Source organism: Periophthalmus magnuspinnatus, chromosome 9, assembly GCF_009829125.3.
Source record: "Periophthalmus magnuspinnatus isolate fPerMag1 chromosome 9, fPerMag1.2.pri, whole genome shotgun sequence".
Taxonomy (NCBI): Eukaryota; Metazoa; Chordata; class Actinopteri; order Gobiiformes; family Gobiidae; genus Periophthalmus; species Periophthalmus magnuspinnatus.
The window spans coordinates 34,195,343-34,222,244 of NC_047134.1; the positions used below are offsets into that span (position 1 = coordinate 34,195,343).

Sequence of the window (26,902 nt, forward strand, 5' to 3'; positions counted from 1 at the left end):
CATTTGTGTTTGTTTCTGAAGTATTATTTTCTCAGTCGTGTGTGTGGACTAAACAGTGGTGCAGTTGCAGACTTTGTCCACTAGGTGTCGCTCTTCACTGATGTAAACATGAGCTCGTGACCTGCGCGCGGCTGCTGTAACAAGTTAAAGGAGCTAATCCGGCATGAAGCGAGTGTAAAGTCATATTTCTGCTGTGTGTTAGAGCTCGAAACACTCTAGGAATAATGTACATATTACTTTGACGGTGCACACGAAAACCTAAAGATGGACAAGGTAAGAAAGTTTAGATTTTAAGGTAAAACACGTTAGCTTCGTGCTAACGCTAAGCTAATACAGCACTGTACTGTTTGTATTCTGCTAAAAGAGTTAAAAGGCACAACTGCAGTGTGTGTGTTATAAATGTGGAACATGAGCAGATAGTTTTGGAAGAACATTAAATGCAAAGCTGATTAATGGTTCTCCATAACAGCTTTTATGGTCCAATCAAAAGCAGCCAAGTTTAGTGTTTAAAGAGAGATCTGCAGACTTCATCCACAGGTCCATAAAAGTAAACAATCAGCGGCCAAAAGAGCACAGAAGTCCACTGTAAAGATAAAGCAGCGTAAAGATAGAAAAGCTGGCATTGTTTTACAGTAAAGACAAGTCTAAACCCTTTTTTAACCTTAACCATCACAGATTTGTGCCAAACTTAAGCAGACACAGGGCCTACGGCAACTCCAAGGACAAACTACATTTAATATCCCATGTTATTTATTTTGTATATGTAGATATTTCATTGTCAACATAGGCCTGTTTTTTGTGACAACATGTTTTTAACTATTAACCTACACAAGCAGAGACAACACGAAGTTATTTGCAAACTAGAAATGAAGTGCTTTGCTCTAAACCTTTTGAAATGACTTTTATCACCTTTAATGACCTTTAATAGACAGTGAAGTAAGGCAACAACTAGTAGAAAGTGTACTTAATAAAGTAAAATCACGAGAAATGGTGAGGAATATGTGGATGAAGGTGCAGGTGTGGGGTCCTGTGGCCGGAGGTTTTAGAGCCAGACTCTTGTGACTCTTGACACTTTATTAATTTAGTGAAGTACCAGTTATGTTATATTAGTATAACTTAGTTATACTTACAAAGACAAGCTGTAACGTTATTGTGTCATGAATAACAGAAGTACTTGTGTCTTAACTACAGACTAGACTTTTATGAATCGACCAAAGGTCGCTGACTTGATTTACTCAACCTGTAAATTGTTTTTAGGAGCGTGAGCCGTCACAGGGGAGACAGAGGAGGGAGCAACTGACAGCGCCGTCAGCCACTGTAATTTTACCAAACCCATACAAGTCCAGTCCAAGTTTAAGAGGGCACGTCTACTATTATTCCTGATGTGTATGATTATATAACAGACTGGGCTGTGCACTTACTATATTGTATGCATTCTTTTTGAAGGAATCATTCATTGCGGGGATCAGCAGCTACTGACAATTCAAGTTTGGGAAAACATGGATATAACAAACCAGTAATTAAAGTGAACACCATTCGGCACAAAACTGAGACCACTGGGGATCTACAAACTAAGGTTTATTATGAGTAAAATAATCTAATGTTGCCTAAAAGTTCTTATTCATATTTTGTTTGCAACCCAAGACATCAATGGGGAACCCTAAAAGTCCTGGGCATGGGAGAAAGGATATGAAGAGAAGAGGTCTGTTTTAAATATTCTTATTACATTAAGATGGTAAATACTAGCTCTACTAGCTCTTAAGGGATTTTGCTTTGTATTTTCTACAGGAAGGGAGATGCCAGAAACTACATTTGAAGTGAAAATGGATGAGTTCCCAGAGTTAAGTGGCATCTTTGTGGACCAAGGAGACCCCCGTTTCCAGAGACATTGCTGGGGACCTCCTACTCAAAATTTGGAAGAACATTCAGATAAGGCATGGAAGGTTTTGCATCTGCTACAGATATATTCATGGTTTAAGGATGGAGTTACATTGTAATGAAAATATGTTGTTTTTCATAGGTGAACAAAAATGCACCAGTAGCAAATTATAAGCCACCAGCAAAGTATAAGTTTCCACAGACTGAAGTAATTCCCAATTCATCAGGAAATGCAATGGGTAGAGAGTCTTTTATTTTGCTTGGAAGGAATCTGTTGTAAAATTTTAAAACATGGTGTAGTCACGGTGGATATTTTGCAGCTCAAGAGAGTATCCCTGGTTCTGTTACAAGCTCCTGGGCTAATATTGCCTCTCAACCTCCCAAAAAGCCAGTTCTGAAAGATAAAGCCAAGCCTGCGCAGGTAAGACATTTCATTTATCTATTATTTTTAATTTTCTTGATGAGGAAAATGTAGAACCTGTGCAGCGCTGATGTGATGAAGTGTTTTGAATATTCTATGTGCGTGTTGCTCTCCTTGCAGGCTGATGAAGTCGTACAGGAAGAGGAGGAAGTCAACACAGGCAAGAAAAAGCGAAAGAAGAAAAAGAAGAAATCAAAAGATGCAGATGAAGACATGGAAACTGGATCTGATAAAAATGTATTGTATCAGGACCCTCCGAGGTTTGAGGTAAATCTTCTTTAGTCACGGGAAAATAAAACGGCCTGTTGCATGAGCTTATTATTTTTATTTGTCTTTGCAGGATGAAGAGGAGTTTCCTGGCCTAACACCTTCTTTTACTGGAACAGAAAAGTTATTTATCAGAAGCAAAACAGCACATCTATGCAACAATGTATGTTTGTTATTGAGTGCAACTACTAGTGGTTATCTAATTACCTTACCCTGATGTGCTTCATGCACTTAAACATTCTGCTGTGATCAAACATTTTTATATTCTGACATTTGCTCTTTTAGGAAAACCAAAGACAAAGCATCCAGCAACAGCCTATGAATCAGAAAAAGGACAAAACCCAAAATACAAAGGCTCCTTTTACAGAGGCCCCAAAAGTACAGGTACAGAATGCTACACATATATATTTAAGTTTATTTACTGATGCGTTAAATACAATTTTCCTTATTTTTGCAGAAAGCGGAGAAGGTTTCAGGTAAGAAGAGCAAAGTGCCCGTTCAGCTTGACATTGGAAACATGCTGGCAGTTCTAGAAAAGAAACAATCTCAAAAAGCCAAGCAGGACACGAAGCCTCTCACACTCTCAGGTAATGCCAGTGTCTCTATAATAAAACTGATTTTTACTGAGGGCTGATGGCTCACAGTAAAAGCGTTATGTGTTTTTAGTTGGTGGAGGTTTGCCTGTGGTACCTAAGCAACCGCCTGTGCAGAAGAAACCTGTTATACAAGGAAAAATCGCACACAATCCTCTTGACTCCACGAGCCCATTGGTCAAGAAAGGAAAGCAGAGGGAAGTGCCAAAAGCAAAGAAACCTACTGCTCTGAAAAAGGTATCACAGCAGGTGTAATGATGACCATTCAAAAGATCGGTTTAAATGGCAATGGTACAAATGTTTCACTCTGAAATCACTTTGAAACACATATATGGTATATTTACTTAAAGGTGCACTATGTAGCTTTTCTGGTGGAGGCTCAGTCACATGGTTGTCATGGAGAGGACGTCAGTTTCTTTAAAATACCTTGAGAAACACGCGTTGTTACTCTGAGCGGGATTGCTTCTCCACAGATCTAATCTTTGTCTGATGGTTTTACTTGTTTGTCTCTACGGAGATGGATCGGTTTAATGCCATAGTGTGGCACAATCCAGGCAAAGCAATAACACCCCCTACCAGAAAAGTTACACAGTGCACCTTTAAAAAAATAAAAATTGTTGTAGGTAATTTTGAAGGAGCGCGAGGAGAGGAAGCAGAGGCGATTGCTCGAGGAGAGAGGTGAACTGCCTGAAAGCGAGTCCGTACACGCAGAGGCGGAGGAGGAAGACTGTGAAACAAGTGCCGCAGGTTATACAAGCCTCACTTAACCTTTGAAGGACTGAAAGGCCAAATAAGTGCATTTGTGTTTAAGACACAAACAATTCATCACAATGATTTACTAGTCTGGTATTTTGATAATTGTAATCACTATCTGGACTATGCAGACTATAGACCACATGCCAAAAGACATTTTATCAGAAAGACGGCAATATTATTAAATCAAAATGTCACAAAATAAATAACAGTTTGTGATTTTTATTAATTTTATTTGTAAATATTCTCTAGAAGCTTTCAGTCAAAAATATTTCATTATTTGGTTTAAAAAATAATAAATAAAAAATGTTAATGCATGATAGAAGTGGTCATCTAATCAAAACGATAATCACTGACTCATGTGTTTTTATACGTGAACAGATGAAGTGCTCAGTCCTACAGAAGAACTTGGTGATCAAATGGAGATCAATGATGATGAGGAGGAGGAGAAAGTGGAACATGAGGAACCTCCCCAAGAACTGACCACTTCACCAACAACAATAATCACCCCCATGGATACACCTAAAATCCACAGCAGAAAGTTCCGGGAGTAAATATTGAACATTATTTTAACTTTATTATCAATATCAATTACCCTGTGATTTTTGACCAAGGCGTTTTGTGCGTTGGCAGATATTGCACTCAAATGCTCAGCAAAGAAGTGGATGAATGTGTGACAACACTTCTGAAGGAACTTGTGCGCTTCCAGGATCGTCTGTATCAAAAAGACCCAATGAAGGCTCGTATGAAAAGGAGAATCGTCATGGGTCTACGAGAAGTGCTCAAACACCTGAAACTCAGGAAGGTCAAATGTGTCATCATTTCACCCAACTGTGAGCGCAGCCAGGCCAAAGGTTCAGCTTCATTTAGTTTAAACCTGTTTTGTGTTTTATAATGAAATATAAATATATATATATTATATATATTGCAGGAGGCTTGGATGAGGCTCTACACACCATCATTCATACCTGTCGTGAACAGGACGTGCCCTTTATCTTCGCTTTGTCCAGAAAAGCTTTGGGTCGCTGTGTTAACAAGGCCGTGCCAGTGAGTCTAGTTGGTATCTTCAACTTTGATGGTGCACAGGTCAGTCTGTTACAGCGGCTCAGTTATAATCTGGAGCTCTTATGTTTCTGATAAACATTAGTTTGGTTTTACAGGACATTTATCATAAAATGATAGAATTATCTTCTGAGGCCAGAAAAGCATATGAAGCAATGCTTTTGAGCCTGGAGCAGACAGAGCCGGAGACCTCAGCAGAAACAGAACAGCCGTTTGTGTCAGAGCAGATACAAACCGGTCTAAACGGCACCCTGTCCGAGGAGCCTGAGTACAGTAAGTCACAGGCTGGTTTTATGTGTTTACATGTACATTTTTGGAAACCACAAAATTATTCTTAATTTGTGTTTTTTCAGTAAAACTATGGAAGAAATTATTGGAAAAGGAAAACCATGCATATATGAATTTTGAGGAGCAGCTGAGCTCTATGTGCTTGGACAGTGAATGCACAGAACACGATGACGACGGCGCGAGCTGACGGCTGCGAAGCGTCAAGTCCCACACATGGAGTGGGTCGATCTGCCAGTCCACAATACAGAGTATTCTTAATTTGACGTCATGGCTGTAATAAAAATGACAATATGACACATTTTATGAATGTATGAATATTGAATGAAAACTCGAGGGATGAAGTTATGACAAATTGTTTGAAACTATCATCCTCTGTAGAACAGATAAGCATTTATTCTGAGCACTGCAAAAGATGCACATAATAGAAACATCCCATCTGTCAGTCAGAGAATTACCTTGAGTTTTGTTCAAATACATTATAGAAAATGTGAAGATTAAGAATTTGAAACTGAGGACATAAATAGTGAACAGACATTGTAATTTATATTGAATCCCAATTAATCTGACTTTTGTTGCAGATTATTGCATGTAGTTTGATTTGTGCAAATTGATCAGGAGCCTTTAAATCTAGTGACATTACTCATTACACAAGTGCTTTAGCTGTGAATTGTTTCTGTGAAACATAAACTAATTGTTCCATTTGTTTTGCAATCACATTTGTATTATTTTTAGAGAAGGTTTTAGTAGTAAAGTGAAGCCTTTGATCATTCCAAAACAAAATGTCAATGAAAAAACGTATATATTATGGAAATAAGGATGATAAATATTTAGGTAAATGTCTTTCAAATGTTATATTTTACTTATCGGATTTAGCAATAAATTAAGATTCAGACTAAGAAGGCTGTTGTGTGTTATGTCTCCAGTGTGATGTCCACATGTACAGGTACTCATACTGCACACATGGTTTTAACCAGAAAATGCAAAAATGTCATAGTGTTCCTGCTGGTGTGTCACCAAGAGACGAAGCAAAACAGGTTAACTCATAAAGGTTAATAATTTACTACACAAGTAGGCCATATATTGTTTTGTCACATTTTACATTACGGGGGTTGTAGAGATATTGTCAACATATCCATTATGGAGGAAGTCTGCGTACACTCCCCCCTTCTCCATCATCGGATGTGGAGACTTGTGGTTGCCACAGTCTGTGTATTGTCCATTATTTCCACAGGAGGGATCCTGCAGCAGCACTATATGGTCACCTTTGACCTCTTTGACCTTGGTGTAGTCGTCGGGCAGCCTCTCCTCCTCGTGTCTATTCATGTCTGTGTTTTTACTGTCTGACGTGTTACTTTGTTTCTCCAGTATGATGCACTCTCCTCTTATGTCTTGCACTGTGCTGTAGTCTCCAGGTCTCATGTCCTGCACCGTGACGTCCTTTTTGGGAATATCCACATAGCTGCTGTTTTCCAATGGCACCACCTTCAGATCATTGATTGACTGAACCTTTTCTGTTTCCATTGCGTTGACAAAGTTCAATTCATCCACAAATCCAGGCTCGTTGATTTCCACAAAATAGTCTAGTATCTGTGCTTCCTCTTTGTGGTCCACATTATTTTCCACATTTGATTCTTCATTGATGTTCGCTTCAGAGTGAAACTTACTTGAAATGATCACCCCATTTGTGCCTAGGCCATCAAAAATCAGCAGGTTGTCATCGCGCACAACCAGGTATTCCTCCACTTGGTTTTTCCAGGGTGTCACGGACGGAAAGACCTGGTTTATGAGCAGAGCACTGGTGACCTCTTCAGACCGGCCACTCTGAAAAACAGTCACATAAATCTTAGTAATATAGACAACATATATTTTATTAAACATGGCACAGTGGTGGAAAGTAAAAATGTAGTGTAGTTAAGTATTGCATTGTAGTTTTTACCCTTACTTCCTTACATATAAAAGCAGGTGACTGAACGTTTTACTCCCCTATAAATACTTTTTACTTGTGTTTTGAGCCCTGCTTCAATGGTCAGATAGTCTCTAATATTAGAAAAGTTGCAGAGACTCCGGGCGTTGAAATGTATGAGAGAGAATCCCTTCATTTCCACTTTAAAGTCCTCTTCAGAATAATGCTCACAGTCCTGATTGTTGCTATAAAAATGGATCTCTGGGTCAATGCCATTTCCTAACTCATAATCTTTGTATTCTTCATAAATAAAGCTCTTAAAGTTTTGTTCTGCAGTCTACTTAAGCCATAGATAGACATAAAATACACAAACAAGCAAATCAAACTGAATATATGCTAAAAAAAACAAACAAGAAAAACACAAAACTTTTCATTCTGCAACCATCGTTACTACAAATATTTCATTTCATTTATATTTCTCCAGCTCTGATATATTTCTGATGGTGACAGCTTTTGTCTGCTCTGGTGGTCTCCTTCAGAATCTTTTCTTTCTATTCCTCTTCATTCATGAACACACCGGAGCCTTTGAGCATTTTTGCAACTTTCATCAACTCGTCCTGTCTTTTCTACTCACAAATCTGACAATAATATTTGATCTTTTGGACTGTTTTTGAGAAATTGTGTGGCAAACAGCTGTTGTTTTACTACCAACAGTGAATATTCAGCTTTTTTTTTTTGAGAACTTAATCACCGCTGCAGTTTACACAGTTCTTCTTTGCTCCAGCAGTGACCCATACATAAGATCGAAGTCTCGTCTCATCACATCCTCTGTTCTGGTGTATTGCTCCAGCTGCTCCACTCTGTTTTGCAGCTCGTCGATCTTCTTGTCTTTACTTTTCTCAGTTGTTTCACTGCATCAATCAGTTTCAATAAATCCGACTGCTGTTCACCGGAGTAAAGAAAACCTCTAAGTTCTAGTAGTTTTTGAAGTGATGTTGAGCCTCCAGTTGGCCTCGATCAAACTGTGTGGGAGATGATAATAATAATCCAGTAAACATCACATGAATCCTTATCTGTGAAACTCCATCGACCTGATGTTAATATTCTTTTAAGATGTTTGTTGGATTGAGAAAGCCGATCCGCACTAACATTCGGTTCAATATCTGTGTGAAATACTTGTACTTATGAGTAGTGATGGGTCGAATACTTACTGCAAGTGTATTTATTCTGAATACTTTTACATCGAGTTGCTTTTAAATAGTATAAAATCGCAACATAGGCTTAAAATCATCTTTTCACTGTTTGTTCTGTTGTTTCCTTTTACTAATGAGACAAAGAAAAATCACTGTGTAATTCAGTCCATCTTAAAGCCTAAATGTGGTGATCAAGTTCTGCAATGTATTCCTTTGATTTTAGAAAAGTAACTGTATTCTGAAAACCACCAAATTAACTGTAATAAAATGAGTATAGTGTTTTTTTGGTACGTGTATTCAGTTACTTCTCAGCACTGTTTATACATGTTTTTTTCTCTTGATTGTATGTTACTGTCGTCAAGTGAAACACACAAGTTACTACGAGCACGAGCGGTAACTTGTACGGATTAATTAGGTTCAAGCATTGCTAAATAAAAATCCCCAACTGCAAAAGCTTACGCTGACAAAAACGTTTTTATTCTGCGCACGTCTCTTTTAATGTTAATTTCATGATGATTATTTGTGATTATCTATTGTCTTGTGATTTTAGCGCCTTTCTTATCCTGTAAAACACTTTGAAGTACTGCGTGTACTTGGGTGAGTATTACCTTGAGCAGATGCACATCGACTCCTTTTATCTTGGGTCCAGGAACAGGAGGGAGAAGCCACTGTTTGATACTAAAGAACAAACAACACAGTCTGTCAGCTTGATTACTGTCATGCACTGAACACAGCAAACACACTGATAACATACAATTTCCACTTGATGTACAAAATGCAAACTGCTGCGAAGAACGGTATGGCCGAGAAGAAGGCGACCGGAATCCAGAAACGCTGTTGTTTAGGTTCAGCTGGAAATAGAAGCAGAGGATTAATATCACGTCGCATAAGGGACAATGCTCTGGGTTATAAATATAAAACTAAAGAGGAGACTTACACTTAGGGATCTGAATGAACGCGCTGCTGCTCCATTCACTCCATTTGCCGTTATCTATTGAACAGCGTACCTGGACTGTGTATTGCTTTCCTGGAGAGGCGTTATATAATCTGAATTGTGACAGTAAACCTGCATTCTGCATCTATGGAAATAAGGAAATAAGGCAAAGAAAAGTGAAATAGACCCTTTTGAGACGTATTGTGTACCTTATTTTCTGGACTATAAGTGTCACATTTTTTTTATAGTTTGTCTCGGGGGGCGACTTATATGTGAAATTCATCAAATATATAATTTCACATCTTCATTATTGTCACAGTGACAGTCGTGCGAGGGGCTCTGGACTTGTACCAGTGTCTACTCCTCTTGAACCACTGAACATTTAAAATATCTACATTACGGTGATTTAAAAGACAAAGAGAAACACTGAACAAAAATTACACTAAAAGAAAATGGTAAGAATTGAATGGATTTATTGATTTGGAGTGAGATCCAGAGTAAACTTGTTGCTTGTTTTTTCTGCTTTATTTATCTGATTAACTGTTAATATCTTACGTTAACAAACCAGACACGTGTTCAGTTCTGTCTGTGCTTCATGGAGCTGAATAAATATAAATGTGTTACGTTAGCGTGATGTACTGATATTCAGCCTGTTGTTCCACATTTTATTATTATTATTACAACTTGCCTTTAAAGATCTATAAAATCAAACATGGCACTGCCCCGCCGTCACTGGGTGATTACGTAAAGTTTAGATCTAGTGAGGGCCGAGTGACCAGAGGAGCAGCGAGGGCAGACTGTGTTATTCCTCACAGAAGATCAGCCTTTAGTCAGGCAGTTTTCTCAGTCAAAGCCTCCCAGCAGAGGAACACAGTGAAGCCATTAGAGAGTCTCCATCATTCTTTTCATTTAAAAAGAATCCCAAAAAATGGCTTGTGGAAACTCAGTCTTGTGAGCATTAATTGTAAATAGGTATTTGTAAATGTACATATTTTTAATTATGTCCACATTATATTGTCTTTCAATATGTTTAATTCTTATCTTTGAATGTTTTTGATATGAATGTTCTCTTAATTGTAGGTTGCCTTGTTACATCTGGCCTGGGGACAACCCATGAAAATTAGCTCTAGTCAACTAACTCAGGCACATTTACATTTTTTTGTAATGTTGATTAATGTGCATTGTCCCGTTTTTTAGATAAATAAATAAAATAAGATAAAATGTCTGTTCTTGGTCTCGGATTTTGTAAAATAAATTTCCCCAAAAAATGTGACTTACTGTCCAGTGCGACTTATGTTTTTTATATGTTTTTTTCTTCATTATTATTCATTTTTTTTGGCTGGTGCGACTTATACTTCAGAAAATACAATGAAAATACAATGTTCTTTCTACTTGTTGATTATAAATGTATCCAGAATGTGACTCTAAACAATGTAAACGATGGTAAAGTCAAAAGAAGCCACACTTACTGTCCAGTTACCGTCCTCCTCTTTGAACCTGAGTTGATATTTCGTCGTGAGCCAGCCATAATTACTGCGAATAACGTAAGGATTCCAGTAGACATGAATCGTAGGACTATCTTGATCAAACTCCAATCGTACAGTGACATTTTCCGGTGGATTGCCCTTTACTGTGAAAAGAGGAACAACAGACACAGTGTGATTTATAAATAGTTGTAAACTGGATGAAGGATTGCACATCACACAAGGTTAAACTGAATGTTAAAGTGTCCGGGGCAGGACAAATTGTTTCCTGGTTTTAGAGGAAATAACCAAATATAGCATTTTGTTTTGAACTGAAATGCTATTTTCATAACGTTTCATCATTCTGAAAAAAACATGAACAGACACATGAAAAATGAGAAAATTAAGTTCATGTTAATCAGACTGAACAAATGATAGAAAATGTATAATCGCAATTTTTCAGAAAAGTTTTGTGATTGTGATTGGATTCGTAATTTATATTTTAAAATCAATTTCACATTAAAATAACAGTGCACATTTGAAAGACAAGACTAGATTATACTTTGCCAAACTAATCTAAAAATCCTATGCATTTCAGAGCATGTCCATAGTCTAAAAACTACAGACTTTCTTGATTCATATTTGAAGGTATTTTGAATATGATAAAAAACAGTTGAAGGTTAAAGTAAACTGATACTTTATAAAGTGCCCTCCCAGCGTGAGGAGGAGTTGTGTCGTCAAACAAATCGCTGTATGGCGCTGTAAACAACCCAGGCCTCAAACCTGTTCTGCCTGATTCTTAACAGGTTTATCACTACCACCTCCCGCTCAGTACTTTTCCATTCTTGGCCCAAGCAATAAATACATACAATAAAAATGACAATTATAGTCTGTGTCCAGATAAAATCATAAATGAATGAACATACATTAAAGTTTACCAGTTACAGCTGATTAAATATGTTATACTACTGAACATATTGTTGTGATTTAATGTATTTCTTATTCTGTGAAGCGTTTTTAATTACTTTATATGCAAATTGGGCTATAAAAATAAACTTGCCTTGCCTATTGTTATATGGAGATTTTGCTCTTGCCTCACATGATATAGAGGTTAGTTAATCAGTGTCAAAATAATACAACCTTAGTTTAGCAGCTGACCTTCTTCTAGACTTAATGGTAAAGATCAAAGCATAAGTTGTATTTGACATTAAGACTGATACCTGCTTATGTGCGTTTGAATATCTAGTTTAGCTTTTGTATTGTTTTAACTCTTACCAATATCCACCACATCCAGCTTAAATATATCAGATGAAGCATTTCCAAAGGCATTGAAGGCCACTACAGTGAGAAAGTAGTCCACCCAAATGGAGGTGTGGTTTCTGTCAAAGAAGCAGGAGTTCTTCCCCGCTGTGTGATAGTCTGGACACTCACGACTCTCTTCTCTGTGGTAAAATGTAAAGAGTATAGAGTAGTGCCAAATATAATACAAAGAATATGGTGTTACGTGTTATGATATCAAATTTCAGCGTCACGATTGTTGAGAGATAAAACGATAAAACGTCACGAACAACAACATCATTATTGACAACACGACCAAACGGCAGTAAAACCCATTCACCTGCAAACACAATATGATCCCCATTCATTTTGATTGATGTAAGAAATTAAACTTTATGAATGATAAACTCAAGTTAATATGACGTAATAAATAAAGCATTTTACATGTATTTTTCACATCATAGATTCAGTGGAAAATTCTCAGGGTTAATATTTGTTAGTTACAATTATGCTGTGACCTGGATAATCACTACTATCAATTAACCAAATAATCTTAACCTCACATTTACGCACTGGGTAAGACACCTGTGACACTGTAAAGGCAGAGAGGCATGAAAATCTACCAAATCAAATGTGCATCTGGTGTTGGTATCTCTGACAAAAATAAATTGATTAAAATGGAGGACCGTGGTACACTGCTTTTGTATGTGAAAGGTAACAAAGGCTCGCACACAGCTCATTAAGCACGAATGTGAGCAGGTGCTTTTCCATGTTGGTTCGCAACACAGAAACCTCACGGGCTGATATAATTACTGCATAACAGAAGGACGTGTAGTCTGCGCGTAAAGCATATTCTAGTTCCTACACTATCTCCATAGAAACAGTTGAACAATACATCTAAACATAGATAATGTCACAAGTGTTGTGTTCGGAAATAGGCAAAATGAGTATATTGTGTTTTGTAGAATGTAAAATAACCTGTAAAATATGTGTTGTATTTTACAGTCCATTCACTTTTTATGAAATACTTGAGCTACAGTCAAGAAATTGCAAACATGCAGCAGCACATATCTGATCGAATGCCAAAATACTGTCTATATACTGTCATTACTGTCAAACAAAATGCATCTACTACTGTCATTATTTAGTACAATATCAATAAAACCACAAATACTTACTGGTCTTTCTCATAGAAGAGGCGGTATGTGGTGTCTTCTCCATCGTCAGGGTCTGGCTCCCACCAGCAGGTAAACGTCTCTTTATCAGGGGAATGGCAATCCTTAAAAACAGGTTTCCCAGGAGGAGAATTACCTAGCAACACAAATGACAAACAAGCTTCAGTTTCTGATTGAAAATTAAACCAAGGAAGTCAAATATTTACTACAATAAAGCAAGTGGTGTACTGGAAAACACATTCTTCGAGTAGATACATCAGCTTCTGTACTGTTCCTTGTACTTGTATTTACTTTGTCACTGCAGTACTGCTGATGCACTAATTAGCACAGAATAGAACCTTGTCTTTTCTCTATGAAAATTATCACCTGAGGAAGTGGCAGTTTCAAACCTTTGCTCCTCTTTTACAAATATATCTTTTTGACTCGAGACCTTTTATTTCATACTCACTTAACTGCAAAAACTACAAGAATTTTTACAACAGTTTAGTTGCATTTACAATTACGTTTTTATTTTTTTACCATTCCCAAGAGATTATAACATTACTCTGCTGAATAATAGCTCAATGGCCAGTTAAATGACCAACATTTTTTCCAGTCATATTATCCACATTTATATGGACAAGAGCAGGAAGAAGAGCATTGATTAGCTGTGGTCCATTTCTGCATTTTACACACTCCACAGATTATTAGTGGGTAGTGCATAGCTGTTCGTGTCAAGAATTCCTTTCCTCAACTACAGCCCGTTCCACTAGAGCATGTATATTAAGCCAACAGAATGTTATTTATACTTTATAGAGCTGTAACTTCTCAGTGTATCAGTTGGTCTTAACACTCGAGCCAAGGTTGATATTTTGTTTGGGCTGACCACCTGACAAAATAAAATATAAAGGTGCAATATGGACTTACTGGAACATTCAAAGACTGCAGAAATCAGAAGGAGCAAGACCCAGCCGAGCAACCTCTTCAGTCTGGTACAATCTGTCATCCTGCCAGGCTTAAGTGAAAGGACATGGAGGAATATCATCTCAAATTGTGTTGTGACCAAAAACAAGATATGTGCGTCAAGAGTCTCTCAACATACTGTCAAGCTACTGTTCTGCAGGCTAACAGGGGGGTTGCCTAGGTCACCACACGCAAATCACATGTTAAAGCATTAGAAATTAGTTCGAGACTGCGGCTGGTGAAAAGTGACATATTAACCACCACAACACTTGACCAAGGTCCTTTTTATGATGAATAATCCCGACTACTGCTCCATAAAGTAAACAGTCCCTGAAGTATGGATTTGCACAAATAACTTCCTTATTCTCGGGCATGAACATGACACAACCTGGACAGCATTCGCACTGATCATGTTGTCATTACACTGTTACATCTTTGTTTCTCTTTCTCAAAAATATTCTGTGTCCAATCATCATTTTCAATTTATTTTTTTTAAACAATGTCAACCTCAAAGCATCAACCAGTGCATACTCTGTCATGAATAATATTTGACTCATAGCTGGATTGTTATGGGGCATGATATATAATGTTCAATCAAATATGTGTGTGTTTTTTTTTTAAAATATGGTCAGTGTAGTGGTGAATGTTAGGCCTATTTCATATAATAGCAAATAGACGTATAACTAAATTCTATAGCCGTATATGAATTTTTATCTATTACTCTTCAAACTATCTAGGCTGTAATAACACAAATGAAGAAGGCTTATGGAGTTACATCACTTGTTGAGTAGATTACAGCACTAGCCATTACCAAACTGCGCATTACCATTTAATCACATTCTATCCTGTATGAACACAACATTATAATTTAGTTAATATACAATGTAGGATCATAACTTACCTAATTCACTTTAAATGTTTTGATTGGAGTTCATCTGAAATCCATATAAAATCGGAGAGTTCTCCAGTCACGACATTTCCGCAGACACGCACCTTTCAACACCTGCAGACCGGTGCATTTGACACCACAGCTCAGGTATGGAGAGGGAGAGCCTGTCCATAGGAGTCAGGAGGGAGGAGCCTGTCCACAGGAGGAAGCAGCCTGTCCACAGGAGGGAGGAGCCTTTCCAGAGGAGCCAGGAGGGAGGAGCCTGTCCACAGGAGTCAGGAGGGAGGAGTCAGGAGGGAGGAGCCTGTTTTGTTTTAAAAAGTGAGATTTGCATAATAATTGGTTCCTCACAAAGAAATTAAGAGTTTGGCGTTCTGAGTTGTAACGCACGCATTCCAATCTCTGTGTGTAACGATGAATTAAAAACTAATATAATGTTATTGCTATTGATAATTTACTATCAGCTTAAATTTCATACATTTTCTTTCAGAAAATTGGTCAGTTTATACTTCCATTCAATAATGGACTCAGACTTGAACTTTAACAGCCACATCAAATCAATAACATCTGCAGCTTTTTATCATCTCAAAAAAACTGCAAAAATCAAATATATACTGTCAAAACCAGACTCAGAGAGACTTGTCCTGCATTTGTGTCCAGTGGGTTAGACGACTGTAACGTCCTGCTCACTGGCCTCTCCAAACGAGCCTTAAGACAGAACAGAACATCCAGAACATCCAGAACATCCAGAACATCCAGAACATCCAGGACACTGCTGCTTGGGTCAAGACTAGAACCAGGAAGTACTTCACACATGTGTCCTGTGGCTCCTGTGGCTCCTGTGGCTCCTGTGGCTCCTGTGGCTCCTGTGGCTCAGAGACTTTAAAGCAGCTCAGTGTGAACAAGTCTCTCCATGGACCAGCACCAAAGAACATCTCCCACATGAGCCACAAGAACCATCTCACATGAGGAGGACTTCAGGGACCAGCCTCCTGCTGGTCCCAGAGTCAGGACTAAAGCAGGACTAAACCAAGACTAAATCAAGACTAAACCGGGACTAAAACAGGACTAAAACAAGACTTAACTAAGACTTCACCAAGACTAAACCAGAACTAAACCAAGACTTAACTAGGACTAAACCAAGACTGAAATAGGACTAAAAAGGACTAAAACGGGACTAAACCAGGACTAAAACGGGACTAAAACGGGACTAAACCAGGACTAAAACAGTACTTAACTAAGACTTAACCAAGACTAAACCATGACTAAATCAAAACTAAACCAAGACTTAACTGGGACTAAAACAGGACTAAAACAGAACTAAACCAGGGCTAAACATGGACTAAACCATGACTAAGCCAGGAATAAATCAGGACTAAATCTGGTGAATCAGTGTTTCAGTTTTGTGCAGTTAAAAACTGGAATCTTCATGAAGATGTGAGACAGACCTCGACTTTGACAAAGTTTAAATCCAGACTCAAACGGTTCTGTTTATCTGCAAATGACTGAAAGGGTTTTATTTTATTTATTTTTTTACTTTTCTGTTTTAATGTTAATTTTATGATGATTATTTATGTTCCGATTTGTTGTATTGCGATTTTAATGTCTTTCTTATTCTGTAAAGTACTTTGAATTACTTTGTGTACGAATTGTGCTGTACAAATAAACTTGCCTTGCCATGATTTTACCCAGCGCATCTTCGGTGAGCGCGTAGCTAACGTGCAGCTAACGTGCAGCTAACGTAAAGCTAACGTGCGGCTAACGTGCGGCTAACGTGCAGCTAACGTACGGCTAACGTAGAGCTAACGTGCAGCTAACGTATGGCTAACGCAGAGCTAACGTGCAGCTAACGTACGGCTAACGTAGAGCTAACGTGCAGCTAACGTACGGCTAACGCAGAGCTAACGTGCGGCTAACGTGGAGCTAATTTGTGGGAGAAACCAAAACCAAGAGCGCAGTTGTGGGCGTGTTTTGTGTCACTTTTTATTTTCCTTCCAGGAAGTAGCATTTTTGCGCTGGCTTACGTCCCAAATCACCCTGAAGACACAACAAATGTTTTAAAAAGTGTAGAAAGTTGCCATGACGGATTCTTTAGAGCGCTCCACAAAGATTAGCCTGCTGAGGGAACCTGTTTGGAAGAAACTTTGCGACGTGTTGGACAAATCCGACAATAATAAAGGATGGAGAAAACTTGGAGAAATTGTTGGCAATGACAAGCGGCTGAAAGTCAGGTGAGTGGCTTTTACGCTTCATTTCATAGTGTTTATTTTGATTGATTTGGAGTAGATCTTTCCCTCTCTGATATGTGATAAGATTACATCTTCCATCCTCTTTTCAACTGTTTTCAAAAAATAATTTTACAACTCTTTCTTCATTCATGATTATACTAATGGTTGTTTATGACTCTTTCAGCTCAGATGAAATGGAGATGTGCTCTCTGAAGGTGCTGCAGGTGGAGGGCAGTCCCAGCCACATGCTGCTGAGGCTTCTGGGAGAGCGAGGATGTACTGTGGCTCACCTGAGCGAGTACCTGCAAACCCTGGGCAACACTCAGGCCTTGGACTGTCTCAAACCTCCAGGTACAAGACAACTGAGTATTAAGCTACACCATGCACTTCACTCTTGGCGTGGTTTGGTGCTGATGTAATGCCCAGTGTAGTTCTGGTTTGGTCCTGTTATAGTCCTGGTATAGCCCTGGTTTAGTTCTGCGTTTAGTTCTGATGTAGTATGGTTTGGTCCTGTTTTAGTCCTGGTTTAGTCCTTGTTTAGTTCTGGGTTTAGTTCTGATGTAGTCTGGTTTGGTCCTGTTATAGTCCTGGTTTAGTTCTGCGTTTAGTTCTGATGTAGTATGGTTTGGTCCTGTTATAGTCCTGGTTTAGTCCTTGTTTAGTTCTGGGTTTAGTTCTGATGTAGTCTGGTTTGGTCCTGTTATAGTCCTGGTTTAGTTCTGATGTAGTATGGTTTGGTCCCGTTATAGTCCTGGTATAGTCCATGTTTAGTTCTGGGTTTAGTTCTGATGTAGTATGATTTGATCCTCTTATAGTCCTGGTTTAGTCCTGTGTGACAACCTCAAATTGTCCCAGTTTAGGATTAACCCACGCCATGCATTAGGGAGGTTACAGGTGCATTTAGCTCACTCTGGTTCTGGTTCTGGTTTTGCGCATGTTTAGTCCCCGGTTTAGTCACCAATTTTGGTTGTAGAGTGACCACCTCAAATTGTAGAAAAAGAGAAACAAGTAGCAAATGTAGCAGGACATGGAGGGATGGACTTGGGAAATTTAAGCTCATAGTGCACCTAATAAGTCTTAATATTTGATCATGTTGTATTATCATATCATGTGGCATCATTTGAAAAGTAGGACATTCTTTAAATAAGCCAGCTGAGGGTGGAGGGACCTAAATGGACGAGCAGGACAACCAAAAGAGGAAATCGTAGTCAATCTATGTGGTTTGTTTACACGTGTGAAGGCACCCTTAGAATAAAAGCTACTGTCATGATGTACTTTTTGTCCTTTTTATTATAGTTTTATTTGTTTGTATGTCATGAATATATATACGATTACATAAATTAAATAGAGTAAAAGTAACTCCTGTTTTTTTCAGCATTACAGATTCTCATTCAGCCTCAGTCAGTGGCTCTTGTGTCTGGGCATAATCTGCGTCTCAGCTGTCAGGCTGTGGCCAATGGGCCTGTGGAATATCAGTGGTTTAAATCAAGAGATGAGGTGACTTATAATGACATTATTACATTACAATACTTTTCTTTACTAAAAATAGGCACTATTCACTTGAAGAAACGGAAATCAGATGCAAACACCCCTTACATTTCAGCTGCACAGATTTTATAGATGGGTTGCGTTCATGTGGCATCACAGTATTCTAAAATGGAGCTGGAAAGCAGGTTATAATTCTGTGGAAAAAATTGTTTTTTGACTGTCTGGTTGCAGATGTGTATATCTTTAATTACTGGGTCTATTCAAAAGAAACAAAAACACAGACCAAACACCTTTTCTCTTACATAAATAAACAATGGATTCAGAAAGGTGGGGCTTTATTAATTAAAATTCACTTGTAGGCCGCACCCTTAACCTATAATGATAAGGTTCAACATTTGTGAATCATATTTCTTTATCCTCTAGATTAGAGATAGAAGTTTAACTAAATGCAGTATCTGAAGTAAAAAAATGGGACATGTAAAAAGAGAATTGCGAGTCACCTGTATTATGTATTAATGTATATATGTATTAAGTATTTATAGACTTTTACAAACTTGGCCCACTGATACACTCACCTTTGCCTGATTTTTTTTTCTTTTTTTTTTAATCTCATTTACAATGAACAATATATTTTTTGTGTTTTTCTTTCTAATAACAGGTTCCCAACAGCTCCTCTCCAGACCTGATCATTAGTCCCGTTCAACCAGAAGATGCAGGATTTTACATTTGCAGGGTCAACTCTGGAGAGGCTTTTGAGTTTAGCCAATGGGCACAAGTGGACGTCCTGAATTTTGCGTCAGTTTCCAGTAAGCTTCAGGCTACTTTTATGTATTTTATTACTGTCTTATTTGATGTTTACTTCTTCAATAATAGGGATGTGAGAATCTAAAATTTTTGTTTTACGATTATTGTGAGTAAAAACCTTATGCTTTTATGATTATTCCCAGTTACTAACTATTACTAAACAACAGTGAAATCTTTAATCCATTTTTATTCATAGTGTCTAGTAGTTTAGCATAGCTCTTTGTAATTAGGTTTGCTTCTATTTTTTTTAGTTCATGATTATGCTGTGGCTTGAATACTTACGATTATCAGTTAATCTTGACAACACAGTTCAGTAGTAATTCATACTGATTAGAATATAAAGAATTAACAGGGACATTTTCTGAACATCAGGGCAGAGTTTGAGTTCTTTGGAGGGCAGAACTAAAGTGGTGATCCAGCCTCAGCCACAGCATTTGCACATCGGAGAATCTCTGCATCTTGAATGTGGCGCAGTGGGGCGGCCGATCCCTCACTATCAGTGGTACAGAAACAGAGTGCCAATCCCCAACGCCAAAAAAAGAAACCTTGTGGTGAGTAGCTGTATAGTTTTATTGTCCAAGGTTCAAATATTAAAAGACTTGCATAAGACACACTTACATTTGCCAGTGAAGTGGGTCCTTCCTGTATGGAGTTTACATGTTATCCCTGTGTTTGGGTAAGTTTCCTCCAAGTACTCAGGTGTCCCCAGTCGACCCAAAACATGCAAACAAGGCCAATCCTCGAGCTAGGCACTCTTTGATGAATATACAGAATAGGTAACATTAATGTGATATCACAAAATTGCCTGTAGTTTAAAATTGAGCTGAAGAACAGGTCAAAATGCTACGGGGGAATTTGCTGTTAAACTGTCACATTGCAGTTTTGTTTATTTAGTTTGTGGTTAATAACTCTGCATTTACCGAATTTGTCAACACAAACTGGCAGAGTTCAACGTCTTCTCTGTCATCATAAACAAAACAGGAATACGTTTTTCACAATGGCTTCAGAAAGTGGTGCCAGTATTTAAGCCATTGACAGTTGAGAGGATGTTAAGTCATACGAATAAAATGGTTTGTGGAGCCAACCCAAAACAAATAATGATACGATCTGACATTTATGACTTTATGGAAGTTTGGATATTTCAAAAACAGTAAATCCCTCATAGAGTTATATAGACCCCTACTGTCCATCAGAAATTATGACATACAACCAAACGCAAACACGACCTATGAAGTCTACAAATACAAAATGGGATTTTGTTTGTAGACATATCCATTAATAATGAACAAAATGTGGTATATTTACTATGTTTTGTCTCCTTTTTTAGATTTCTCAAGTCACGGTGGAGAACCAGGGCAAATACAGATGTGAGATTATCAGTGACAAAGACACTCTCTGGACTACTGAAGTTGATGTAGTTATATGTAAGTTGTTTTTTTGTTTTTTGTTTTGTACACATAACCAGTGTTTAAAGTCTTGACAAATACTTTACACTTTTTCACTGTTTCTGATGTAAGCACCCAGGATATCAGTGCAGATTTCAGGGGCAGTGGAGTGCTCTGAAGGTACAGCAGGATGGTTCACAAAAAGTAATATCTTACTGTTAAAATGACTGAACTTGGGACATAAAATCAAGATTTAGATTTTTTAAATGGTTGATTCAATGAAAAATCAAGAAAAAACCTGAAAGCTGATATTTCTACTTGGCAAATCAAAACAAGATCTTAATTTAAGTGATTTTAACATCTGTAGATATTACTTTTGTCTGTATGGTCGTTAGTGCATGTCTGTGGTAGAATGGTATAAATTGGTCTATGTAATCTTTCACAGATTTAGCTGCATGTGGGTCAAGGGCAAATGAACACACTAATAACTGTAATTTTGACTAATACAATAATGTTAATGAATATTATTACACACAATTTGATTTTTACATTTAATTTTGAAATGCATTTCTACTTTCAGATGACATGTTTGCAATCGAAGCAGGTTAGATGTGTTTTTAGTTGCTTTACTCTGTATTTTTTTCTTTTTTTTTAACATTTTAACAATTTTAACTTCTCTTTTGTGGGGCATTTTAGGTTCCAGTGAATTATTTCTAAATGTCATACCTGAACAACTGTATGGTAAGTACTCACAGTATGTATATTTGTACAGCAGAATTCATGTGCAAAGTAATTCAAAGTGCTTTACAGAATATGAAAAACATTAAAACACAATACAAACATAAATAAACACAATTTAACTTTTTAAAATCCGTTCTTTGTCATTTTGAATAGGATTTACAGCATATACAGGCTAAAACAAAGCCCCCTAAAAGTAAACTCCCCACCAAAGAAAAGAATACACAACAACAGTTCAACAGCCTTAACAGAATACAGTCCTGACAATAGGCTTCAATAGTGAATTCTGATTTATCACAAGAGATGAGAGTGTTTCTATTTTGTGCTTGACAAAACCTTGATTTTAGATATAGCACAATCTTATCTTTAATTATTTCTCTATTGTAGCGACTGACAAAGTGGCGCTGCTGATTGGAAACCTGTCCTATCAGAATCACCCGCAGCTCAAGGCTCCCATGGTGGACGTCTATGACCTCACAAACCTTCTCCGGCAGCTCAACTTTAAGGTGGTCTCTCTGTTGGACCTCACAGAGTCCGAGATGAGGAATGCTGTGGATGAATTTCTGTTACTGCTTCACAAGGGGGTCTATGGTAGGTTTTTAAGGGCATATGAAAGGGTAGACTACTAATTTCACTATAATACAGTTAACATAATTATATTCAAGATTTGATTAAAAATCTTGCCTAGCTTTCCCTAGTTTGATGATTTTGAGTTTATACTTTTACTTCCTGGTAGGACACAAGCAGCAGATATGACTTACATATCTGCTGTTAATTCAGTGCAATAAACAAGGGTTCAAACTTGCCTAATTTACGCAATAGTTATTGTGAAAGCTGTCACATGCACTTTAACACACTGAAAGTCATACTCACGCAATGATGATTTATTTTATGATTTAAGGCCTGCTGTACTATGCTGGTCATGGTTATGAGAACTATGGTAACAGCTTCATGGTTCCTGTGGATGCACCTAATCCTTACCATTCAGCAAACTGCCTCTGTGTGCAAAGTATTCTCAAACTGATGCAAGAGAAGGAGACTGGTCTGAATGTGTTTCTCCTGGACATGTGCAGGAAGAGGTGTGTAAAACAATAACTGCATGAAAATATACATGCTTTTACTAATGTGTTTTTTATTATTTATTTTGTCAGGAATTTCCACGATGACAGCACTACAAACATAGTCCTGAGAGTCACAGCTAACATTGTGTTTGGATATGCCACGTAAATCAAACCATTTCAACTACATCTTTACATTACATTTAATTATATTGTAATACACTTTTGTTGATTTTAATCAGTTGTCAGGACGCAGAGGCCTTCGAGTTGAGCTCAGCTGGACTGATCAACGGTGTGTTTGTGAAGTTCCTAAAGAAGCGGCTTCTCGATGATGAGAAGATTACTGTGGTGTTGGACCGAGTTGCTGAAGGTAAGAGCAGTAAAAGTGTGTCGTCACCCACCTAAAAGCAGAGCAAAACAGCAGCAGTGTCAACTCACTAAAACAGACCAGTAACTGACCAACAGAACCTTCACATCAACTTTTCAGCATAGCAAGTGTCACATACAAAAGCAGTTACAAGAACAACATATAAACAGTTACAAGAACAACAAAAGGTGTCATCTCTGAGTTAAACACAAAATATCAGATTATTACAGTGTCATATTATTTTAAAATATTATCGCCGTGGTCATAAATTATATCTATATCTCAAGAGAGTTTTGTCTCAATCAGTGCTATCTGGGCCAGAATTCCTTGTGAAAGAAAGTTTGGGGTGAGAGTAGCTCAGATGGTAGAGTTATTGTCCTCTGATCTGAAGACTGTTGTATGAATGTGTGAGAGGTTTCTTCATATAAAGCTCTTTGAGTGCCTTAAAGGTAGAAATGTGCTATATAAATGTGACTGTTTAAAAATATATTGTTTAGTGAATACATTATCTACTTGCACATATACAGTAAGTTTCATTTAGAATAAAAAACAATACAGGCCTAACTCATGATTCTCATTTGTGTCTATTTCCTTCTGAGCATCTAAAATCATGTACAGTGTGAACATAAACCATGAACAAGTCTATAATTCCTGTGTTTGAAGCCTGACAGGAGCAGGTGGGAGCAGGTTGAGGGGCTTTAAAGTATTTTGTACTTGTGTCCAGACATGGGTCAGTTTGATGCTACAAAAGGGAAACAGGCTCTGGAAATCCGCAGTAGTTTGTCTGAGCGAAGGGCCCTGACTGACCCCATCCTGCCCGAGGAGAGGGTAGATCTGCACCACCACAGCCAACAATGGGCCAAAGCTCACGGTCAGTACAGATATATACAGATATAGGTCACTCTACAGATGGTACCTTGGGTCATTCTTTCATACGTCTTTGTCTGGTGTATGACAGAATGTGTACAGTTTAGACTACACACAGAATGTGTATAGTTTAGACTATACACATTCTGTCATACACCAGACAAAGACGTATGAAAGAATGAACCAAAGTACCCTTTCCAACCAACTGAAGATAATGAGGAATGTGCTGTAGCAAAGCAATGGAAATGTTTTTATCTCTGGCTTTATGGCCTTGAAACAATATGCACTTTAGAATGGCAGCATGCGTCTGCTGGGTTAACTATTCGAAGTAGGGGTGGGCTATATTGACAAAAGTAGATATCTTGATTGTTTTTTTTTTATTACAGAATGTGCAGAAATGTGCTAAAACATGGCTGCAAATGTCTTGTTTGAGGTTCAGTTATCAAAAAAAAAGTGAATGAATGGTAAAATCACCCATGAATGTGCAGAAATGTACCTTTGTTGAACGCGTACAAAATTATGTATTTATTTATTTATTTAGATGATATGCAATTTGAATTTACCATGTCTCCAAAACTGCAGTTACTTCTCTAGATATTAAATATGATCAATTCTAAATAAAATGTTTTGTTTACATTTATTTCAGAGCTTCCTGAGAGCATGTGTCTGGATTTTGACTGCGGAGCACGGATCAAGTTGGGTTTTGCAGCGGAGTTTTCAAATGTACTTGTCATTTACACTCACATTGTGAAGAAACCAGAGGACATGTCCTTCTGCCAGGCTCATGTCACAGACTTTTCAGTTGTGAGTCTATAGATCTTTTTACTGTGTTGGGAATTTTTAGTCCATGAGTTTTCCAGTAAAATAACGATCCTGTTTTGCTAGGATCTCGATGTGGGTCCCAAAGAAATGAATCGAGAGACTCCAGAGGAAACGGGCATCTACCTCCTGTCCAGCAGTCTCCCCGAGCATTGTCTTTACACAAGGATTAGCTCCCTGCAGAAGCTAAAGGTACTTGGCACGATTAAACAAATAGATAAACCACAAACAAATGGAATGGATGCAAAGGGATGCACAATATGAAAAAGGCTGTAAACAAAAATGTTTTCTTATGAGGAAAAAGTTTAAACACTTTCATAAACTTATGTCACTGTTATAATGGTGTTTCCTCATCAGTAGCTTATGTATGTTTGAGTAATCCCTACTCCCCATTATGATTATATATGATTAGTCAAAAAGGTTAGACTCCAGGTCACACATGTAGGGTTAAAAACATTTAACCGCTTCCTGCTTTGGTGAAATGCTACTTTGAAGAGGCAGGGCTGTCAGCTCTGCAGTTTCAAACAGGAAGTCAATTTTTTATTTCTATTATTAATCCATTTTAGGTCACCATTGTAAGTAACAAAGGATAAAATGTAAACTAATGATTTACTGTGTGTTATAACTTAATATGAAATTCCCAGAAAAGAGCATAATGTGTTCTTTAAGTGTATGAGCTTCTTGGGTCATAGTCAATATTTAACTCTTGACTCAACTTAAAACCAGTTCTCTGGATTTGTTCAACATTTGTCTGTGAACTGAACCCTTTTATCCAATCATCAGTCGCAAGTCTAATAATTCACTATTATATTTTTTTTCTCCAAAATCATAAAACCCTAAAATGAATTATTCCTTTTAATCCAACAGGAAGAGCTCGTGTTTACAGTGTGTCTTCAGGGCACCTTTAACACGATGGAGGATGATCCTGTCTACTGGACCAAGAGCGTCAACATCGGTAAACCTCTCATCGCCCGACTGGATCTACACGGGGCCATGCGCAGAAACAGCTGCCTCCAGACATGCCCAATGCCCCATAGCCCCTCAGTGAGCCCCTGCCACAGTCCCGGGCCGGACCACCATCCCCACCTCCACTGCAGTGCCCACCAGGTACTAGACTACAACCGCCTGTCCCCCCTGCTTCACTATCAGGACGGACACGAGCGTGTTCAAGGGGCGTGTGCGCTCGGAGGAGGAGGGGAGTCTTATTATGAAAACATGAGCCTGCCCTACCTCGAGCCAGGTAATGACCTCAGGCTCTCCAGTTCTCCGGGTCGAGCCAGCATTCCCATAGAAGCAACTGACGACATCAACGAACTGCAAACTGTTTTTATCAACAGCCTCCAGCTCCACCAGCAGTGAGCTCTGCTGCTGGTCAGACTCTCAGCTGCTGCCTTTTTAAATTTAATAGTTTTGTAGAAAAACTGTCTGTAAAATGAATGTTATGTGAAACTGACCCTTAAGATAGGAAATATACTAAATCATACCTGACAGTTTTGCACATAATTACGCATTAAATGCACATAGCAGGATTTACAAATAAATAAAATAAACTGATAAAAAGGTTAAAAAAGTGAATAAATATATTTTTGAGCTTTTGTGCTAAGCTAAATAAATGATTATATAACTTTGTGACATTTTCAAGGTCAACTATTTACAGTGATAGTACGATTTGCTCTCACAAACACAACCATGTAGTAAATGGACTATTCACTAGTAAACCACTAGTAAATGGACTAATGGACTAATTTCTTAATGTTTAAAACATTTATATTTGACAGAAAGTGGCCTTTGCTCAGAGTACGTCATTAGTTGTCCGTTTCAACAGGTCACTGTGTTGGTCACTTGACCAAATCCTGTAGGTTTTGTATTAAATATAAATAAAACTTGAAGCTAAAAAAAGAAAACGGCATCAATAATTAAAAATAACAATAATGGTGAGAGCTTGTGGTGTCTGGGATCATATGACCTTGAGCATTCGGTCTTATCATTAAACTGAACTCTAGAAAGACTCACATTTACAATATTTTTCACAATATTGTCAGACTGTATATTTGTATTTTGAGTGTTCTTAAATGTGTTTATGGTGATATTTTGCTCTATAGCTGCTGT

The 26,902-nt window shown here is 37.8% G+C and overlaps 3 protein-coding genes across 6 annotated transcripts; 2 read left to right on the forward strand and 1 right to left on the reverse strand.

Moving 5' to 3' along the window:
• The first annotated feature begins 52 nt into the window (after positions 1-52).
• Positions 53-5,463, forward strand: LOC117376665 (selenocysteine insertion sequence-binding protein 2-like). Of its 2 annotated transcripts, none has more exons than XM_033973186.2 (18): positions 53-273; positions 1,258-1,361; positions 1,447-1,576; positions 1,645-1,702; positions 1,789-1,934; positions 2,021-2,117; positions 2,199-2,299; positions 2,420-2,566; positions 2,640-2,729; positions 2,852-2,950; positions 3,024-3,153; positions 3,233-3,396; positions 3,783-3,906; positions 4,294-4,462; positions 4,546-4,766; positions 4,844-4,998; positions 5,073-5,247; positions 5,328-5,463. In XM_033973186.2, exons 1-18 carry the CDS (start codon positions 265-267, stop codon positions 5,447-5,449), a joined length of 2,241 nt encoding a protein of 746 aa, XP_033829077.2. In that variant the 5' UTR covers positions 53-264; the 3' UTR covers positions 5,450-5,463. The 2 variants fall into 2 exon arrangements, with proteins under 2 accessions (XP_033829077.2, XP_033829075.2); XM_033973184.2 differs by having other exon boundaries at positions 120-273; positions 1,789-1,943.
• Positions 5,464-6,341: 878 nt separating this feature from the next.
• Positions 6,342-15,213, reverse strand: prlrb (prolactin receptor b). The gene is made up of 9 exons (XM_033973187.2): positions 15,052-15,213; positions 14,115-14,202; positions 13,212-13,344; positions 12,031-12,197; positions 10,762-10,922; positions 9,296-9,437; positions 9,113-9,209; positions 8,967-9,036; positions 6,342-7,083 (listed from the first exon to the last, which is right to left on the reverse strand). The coding sequence occupies exons 2-9, from the start codon at positions 14,191-14,193 to the stop codon at positions 6,358-6,360; spliced, it is 1,575 nt and encodes a 524-aa protein (XP_033829078.1). The 5' UTR covers positions 14,194-14,202; positions 15,052-15,213; the 3' UTR covers positions 6,342-6,357.
• Positions 15,214-17,018: 1,805 nt separating this feature from the next.
• malt1 (MALT paracaspase 1) lies at positions 17,019-26,362 on the forward strand. Of its 3 annotated transcripts, none has more exons than XM_033973182.2 (17): positions 17,019-17,270; positions 17,452-17,618; positions 18,643-18,764; positions 19,414-19,561; positions 19,932-20,110; positions 20,887-20,983; positions 21,077-21,124; positions 21,525-21,548; positions 21,641-21,685; positions 22,070-22,273; positions 22,584-22,761; positions 22,834-22,905; positions 22,983-23,110; positions 23,832-23,978; positions 24,621-24,778; positions 24,860-24,985; positions 25,661-26,362. In XM_033973182.2, exons 1-17 carry the CDS (start codon positions 17,119-17,121, stop codon positions 26,150-26,152), a joined length of 2,487 nt encoding a protein of 828 aa, XP_033829073.1. In that variant the 5' UTR covers positions 17,019-17,118; the 3' UTR covers positions 26,153-26,362. The 3 variants fall into 3 exon arrangements, with proteins under 3 accessions (XP_033829073.1, XP_055080237.1, XP_055080238.1); XM_055224262.1 differs by having other exon boundaries at positions 21,077-21,148; positions 25,661-26,321; XM_055224263.1 differs by lacking the exon at positions 21,077-21,124 and having other exon boundaries at positions 17,020-17,270; positions 25,661-26,320.
• Positions 26,363-26,902: the final 540 nt, after the last annotated feature.

Excerpts from the sequence above, each read along its gene's own strand:
- LOC117376665 (XM_033973184.2), top strand. Across the intron at positions 2,730-2,851 it reads CAGCACATCTATGCAACAAT|GAAAACCAAAGACAAAGCAT; the intron begins GTATGTTTGTTA and ends TTGCTCTTTTAG. Across the intron at positions 3,907-4,293 it reads CTGTGAAACAAGTGCCGCAG|ATGAAGTGCTCAGTCCTACA; the intron begins GTTATACAAGCC and ends ATACGTGAACAG.
- prlrb (XM_033973187.2), bottom strand. The coding sequence starts at position 14,193 with ATGACAGATTGTACCAGACTGAAGAGGTTGCTCGGCTGGGTCTTGCTC. Across the intron at positions 12,198-13,211 it reads CTCTTCTATGAGAAAGACCA|AGAAGAGAGTCGTGAGTGTC; the intron begins GTAAGTATTTGT and ends ATTTTACCACAG. Across the intron at positions 9,037-9,112 it reads TTGTACATCAAGTGGAAATT|TATCAAACAGTGGCTTCTCC; the intron begins GTATGTTATCAG and ends TTTGTTCTTTAG.
- malt1 (XM_055224262.1), top strand. The coding sequence starts at position 17,119 with ATGACGGATTCTTTAGAGCGCTCCACAAAGATTAGCCTGCTGAGGGAA. Across the intron at positions 21,686-22,069 it reads CATACCTGAACAACTGTATG|CGACTGACAAAGTGGCGCTG; the intron begins GTAAGTACTCAC and ends TCTCTATTGTAG. Across the intron at positions 22,274-22,583 it reads GCTTCACAAGGGGGTCTATG|GCCTGCTGTACTATGCTGGT; the intron begins GTAGGTTTTTAA and ends TTATGATTTAAG.